Raw genomic sequence first — 5,675 nt, 5'->3', positions numbered from 1 at the left:
ATAATCTTTATTATTTTTTCACACATCACTAGGTTGAGGATGAATTAAACATGCACAATTCAATTTGCATACATGTGATGTCTAAATATCCTCTTGTTTGTATAATCATGATCGAGACGATAAATATGAAATTATTGGATGTTAATATGTAGTCAATCAGAAAGGTAGATATTCATATCACTAATCTGACGTTAATTCACTAAACCTTACAGCTTATTTTAAATTTATGAATTTATATTATCTTTATGTATTAGTAATGCATACAACAACAGACAAAATTAATAATGTATATAATAATAAATTTCATTCGTAGAACACTTTCATGTTTTTGATATGTTTGGCATTTCTTAGGTGGTTCGTATAATAATAAATTATCTGTATCTGCAAAATAATATTATAACACAAAACTTATTCGAAATAAAATTGAAATCATCCTAGAGTTGTTGTGGTTGATCTTTCATGAACCAATGGGGCTGACACACACATAGAGTTAATAAGGACTGTATGTATGTGAATTAGACACACACCTATTAAATGCTAACAGCTTAGGATTAACCTTAAAGATGTTATAAACAAGCAGCTTAGGGTTTACCTGTTTAGCTTTGAAGAGTTCCGCGAGTTAGGGTTGGGAGGAGATTGATTACAGAAGATGTTAACTCAGATCCTTAAGCAAGCTGATTACAGAAGACATTTCCAGATTCAGGAACAAACAATGTACATCAAATTTGAATTTCGAAGGAAATATGGAAGAATCCCAGTACTTTTTGGATAAAACATAAATATATCAACGATCATGGAAATGAGGGTATAGTTAATTACAATCATGGCAATGATTCTCAAAAGATGAAAATTAATTTTCTTCTCTTAGAACTAGAAAATGATGCAGATATGGAAGAATAACCGGAGAGAACAAGGAAACCCAGATTAAATTAAGTTTATCAAAGATGAAGATTTTCTTCTCTAGAAACTAAAATGGTCGGAATATGGACTAACCTGAGCAATTTTGGTTCCTCTTTTCCGGATGCATCAGATTCAAGTAGATAAGTTCTGCTTTCTGCTTGTCCTTAGAACAGGAAACGAGAAGATAAGTACGAGGGATCAATCTACTCAACGATGGCGAGATCAAAGTTGAGATCAATGGATGAGCACAGGAGAAGATAAGTACCTGCAAATGCAAAGCCGCCAAAAGAAGCCGATGAAGTAGTCAATCAGGAAATGCCTCCAGATACTCGCGCGAGCTAGGGTTCGGAGCTAGGAAGGGAGGCTTCGCCGGAGCTAGGGATCTGAGCTAGGGTTCGGAGATAGGGAGGGAACCTTCGCCGGAGGACAATGCCGCTGGGGTTCGGCGGAGGAGAGGAATTCGCCGGAGAAGATCTGTTCGCGCGGGAGCTCAGTTGGACGGACAACGCGCGGAGCTCTTGGCGTCGGAGAACGGAGAGAGAGGGCGTCGGGAGGAGAGTTCGCCGGAGGAGGAGAGGACGCCGGGAGGACAGTTCGCCGGAGAGGAAGAGGACGAGGGGGAGAAAATCGCGCGAGAGAGAGAGGGGGAGAAAATCGCGCGGAGGAGAGGAGAAGATTTCGCGTAGGAGGGAAAAAAAGGCGGCGGCGGAACCCTAATAGCGACAATAGCGACGGAAAATTTCTTCCGTCTCTATTTAAGCGACAGAATTTTAATTCCGTCGCTAATTTAGAGACGGAATTAAAGTTCCGTCGCTAATTTTTAATTTATGATAATTTATAAAATTTAGAAATCGAAAATTTAGCGACAGAATAATAATTCCGTCTCTATTCCGTCTCTATTTAGAGACGGAAATTTATATTCCGTCGCTAGAGAGACGGAATTAGAGACGGAATTAATATTCCGTCTCTAAATTCTCGATTAGCGACGGATAAAATAAATCCGTCTCTATATTTAGCTAATTCCGTCTCTATTTAGCGACGGATAACTAAATTCTCTATATTCCGTCGCTAATTCCGTCTCTATTCAGTGGTTTTTTTGTGGTGTTCTTGCATTAGATTTTGAGTATAGTAGTTGTGGAAAGATGTAATTATGATAGAAGAGATTGTAGTTAAATAATTTCGAACATCGCTTTAGTTATAATTTTTTTGTTCAACTTCAATGTTTGACCGAAAGACTATTGTAGGTTGCTTTTTTGAAAGCCAAGAAAAAAGATTTCGTTTAAGAAATATGACATACTCATTAGTAAAATGTCCATCTTCAAGAGATCCGACTCAATCTATATCATTATGAGCATTCAACTCTTATAAATATTGACAATATAAAAAAAAACCATGACTTTTAAGTAGTGAAAAATTCTCTAAACACCTTCTTATGGTATTCGATGGAAGCATGCATAAATTGATAAACACGAAAATAACATTGGGTTGTGTGACACAACTAATCTTCTATGAGAATATCATTGTCTAGTGTAACATGCATGATGAGTCGTTCTAGAATTCGGATGTCATCCTAGGGTTATAGGAACCGAAAAAATTATATTAGGAGGGATGGAGAGTGAGAATGTTTTAGATTGAAATGACTGAGTTGTTGATTGTAGCATGGAGATAGATTTGATGATCCAAGTCCTTTTGGAAAATTTGAATTAAATATTTTATAATAATTTTGGTTAAAATGACCATAGTTGATATAAATTTGATAGGTCCTGACCTCGGTCTCAACTTTTGTTTCCTCCATTGTAACGTCTATGATCATGTTGTGGATGAGATTAATTTATTTGATCATGTTATGGAGCTTTGCTAGTCACATACATCGATAAAGAGATCAGAATTTGACATCCTCTCAGACAGTATTTATAAAAGTTTGTCATGAGAAGGGTTAGAACAAGAAGAACAATGAATTATTTCGAGTGACACTTGATTTATACGAGTTATGACACTAGGAATGAAATTGTCATATTTAATTAGTTAGGGTCTAAACTTGCAAGAGCATGCATAAGTAAATCTGGTTTAGAGATTGGATATCCAATTGCAGCTAAGTTTAATTTGTAGACAAAAATGATCTCTGATTAAGTTTAGAGATTGAATTCAAAAGTTTGATCAAGAACTTCCTAAGTTTAACCAGAGATGTTGAGTCCCATGATCATACAAAATATAAGCTCTCTGATTAATGAGATTAATCAAGTCAAGATTAATTTATACTTCTTAAATTAAAAATTTTCTATTATGGAGATATTTTTTCAAATTTTAAAGAAGAGATTTCAGATAATTATTTTTTTTTTTACTTTCTGCCTTTGCTCTTTTTTTTAAATAGCTAATTAATAAAATAAATGGAGAGAGAAATAATAAATGAAATTGGCAAGGACATAAAGCTCAAGGAAAATAATGGCCCTGATACCATAAAGAAACGAGGACAGAATAAAGAATGATTATTTTTGAAAGACATTAAATATGATATATGATTATAATAATAAATATTATTATATATATATTCTTGCTGTCATTAGATTAACGCAGGCAATTAAATCTTAATTTATTCATTTGCAGTAAACTTGTAAGAACCTGCACATGCCCAAAGATATTATTACATCTGCAAAAGAAAGCTTGGACCCATCAGAGATTCCTTCCTCTTTTCCTGGAAAGCAACTGACTTTGTTCCTTTTTGTGTTACGTGTCCTCATTTTCCTGAGAAATAATTGTACCAGAGATCACTTAATCTTAATTAGGGTTATGAACAGGAGCAGACTGTACGTAGTTTAGTGGAGATTAAGTTCAAGCAATTCTCTCCATGTGTTATCAGATAGATTTTGAGAACAAGAACAAGAACAAGAAGAGTGCTTAACTGATCTGATTTCCTCACCGAATTAATTCTAGTTCTGTTCATGCTTCATCGTGATTCTTGTCCATGCAGACGACGTCCACCAGCCGCTTCAGCGCCTCCACTTGGCTCCTGAGAAGCAGGATGTACTCCGCCGTCTCCTCGAAAAGCTTGTCGGCGGCGGCGGCCGCCGCCGCCTCCATCTGCTGCTCCTTCGCGTGGCCGATTCCAGGCGGCACGAGGCTCCTCAGAACCTCCAGCCGCTGTGCCACTGCTTCCGGGGACGAGCATGAAGCAGGTTTCGGCGGTCGTCTGATCTGCTTCGTTCTGGCGATGGAGCGGCGTTGGGGCCGACGCGAGTTGCCGGGAACCCCCTTCCTTCTCCGCTCGCGCATCCTCGGAACCACCAGCCTTGTGGACTTGGGAGAGACTCCAATGCTACCCGCCGGCTGCATGGCGGCGAGGACTGGGTGCGAGACTAGATCAACTGGCCGCCGGAGAAATGAGATGGCACGCAGCGGCGACGACTCCTCTATTCTTATAACTTGAACTTAACATTGAATTACCCTTCATATTTAATCTAACTACGAAAATGCCACGACCTGATTTCCGTAGTGCAACGCAACGATGGTAAACTTGTAAATTTGTAGCGAGTAGAGGATTAAATATAGGGAGAAAAAAATAAACGAAAAACACACTGCGCGGCGCCAGTGCCACCGTGGCACGAAGCACGTGGGGATCTGAATGTTCACGTGCTTCAATTCAATTGTAAACAAAAAATAACAGTAATCGACTAAAATAAATTCTTCTTCCTTTTATTATTTTTTTCACTTTATTTTTATATAATTTTAATTTAAATATATTATTTAAATAATTTAAATTTCGAATTTAGTTATTTTAAATTATAATTTAATTTTGTTCAAATCAAAATTCGGAACTGAATTCTAATTAAAATTATTTATATTTTTGAATTTCAAATCGAATTCAAACATCTTATATATTTTTCTAATTTGAATTTAAATATTAATATTTTCATATTATTCGATTGGACTCGGTTCGTTTCCACCTCTCAGCAGAAGAGTCAAGAGAGTGTTAATGTTTTTACATATTCATGGATCGGACTATGAGTATCTCTTGACAAGGATCCGCATCCTATATGAACCATTGCATCTGCATGTTTGAGAATAGATTTGGCTTTCATCGTAGTCAACTGTAACTTTTTGATTTATCTTTTCATAAATAGTCATTAGGCGATCATGTAAAATCACTGAAGTGATGAATTCTACCTTTTTTTTTTGAAGAAAGAGGATAGATTTGGCTTGATTCGACTAAGTAATTTTGTAATTGTACCTTGATTACTAATGCGATAATACAGTCTACATCGATAAGGATTCGATCCAATCTGATTTGGTCTGATCGATGAAGATTGGACTCCATCATGAAATGATAAATCTCAGTTAGCCTCATTGACTATCACTAAGGGTGACCGGTTCAGCTCCACAGAAATTTTCCATCAGCCATCAGGGTAAATCGGGAAGTGCACGCAGCGATCAGTCCAGACTTCCAACATCTTTTGATTGCGCTCTTTATTTGGATAAAAATTCTTATAAATACACTATAAGTGGAGATCGAATCATAAATATTTGAGTGACAACCTAAATATCTTACTGTGGTACCATGCCTCGGGGACGATTGGGCTCCCTCATGAGCATGAGTGTGTGTGGATGCATGCATGCATTCCATAATTAAAGGAAGGGAGGGGTTGTTAGGAATAGGGTAGAGGTTGGGCGGGCGATTGACTCGTCAGCGTCCCCACATGATTGGAACATCTGCATGTGTCTACTCACTGCATTGGCCTCGATCGCCTCGACTTAAGAGGCATGTACAGGAGGAGGTAGTA

The 5,675-nt window shown here is 37.4% G+C and overlaps 1 protein-coding gene and 1 long non-coding RNA gene across 2 annotated transcripts; both read right to left on the bottom strand.

Annotated features, from left to right (window-relative positions):
• Window positions 1-646: 646 nt before the first annotated feature.
• On the bottom strand, window positions 647-1,451 carry LOC141817020 (uncharacterized). The gene is made up of 3 exons (XR_012600770.1): window positions 1,166-1,451; window positions 994-1,063; window positions 647-674 (listed from the first exon to the last, which is right to left on the bottom strand). It is a non-coding gene; the product is annotated as an uncharacterized LOC141817020 (long non-coding RNA).
• A 2,386-nt stretch (window positions 1,452-3,837) lies between these two features.
• Window positions 3,838-4,230, bottom strand: LOC141817021 (uncharacterized). The gene has a single exon (XM_074704723.1). It carries the CDS (start codon window positions 4,228-4,230, stop codon window positions 3,838-3,840), a length of 393 nt encoding a protein of 130 aa, XP_074560824.1.
• Between the last annotated feature and the right edge of the window lie 1,445 nt (window positions 4,231-5,675).

This window comes from Curcuma longa, unplaced genomic scaffold (assembly GCF_044706935.1).
Source record: "Curcuma longa cultivar G26 ecotype Majalengka, Jawa Barat unplaced genomic scaffold, ITB_CL_G26_1.1 contig_19039, whole genome shotgun sequence".
Taxonomy (NCBI): Eukaryota; Viridiplantae; Streptophyta; class Magnoliopsida; order Zingiberales; family Zingiberaceae; genus Curcuma; species Curcuma longa.
The sequence above is the reverse complement of the archived record's forward strand: the minus strand, read 5'-3'. Positions and strand labels throughout refer to the sequence as shown.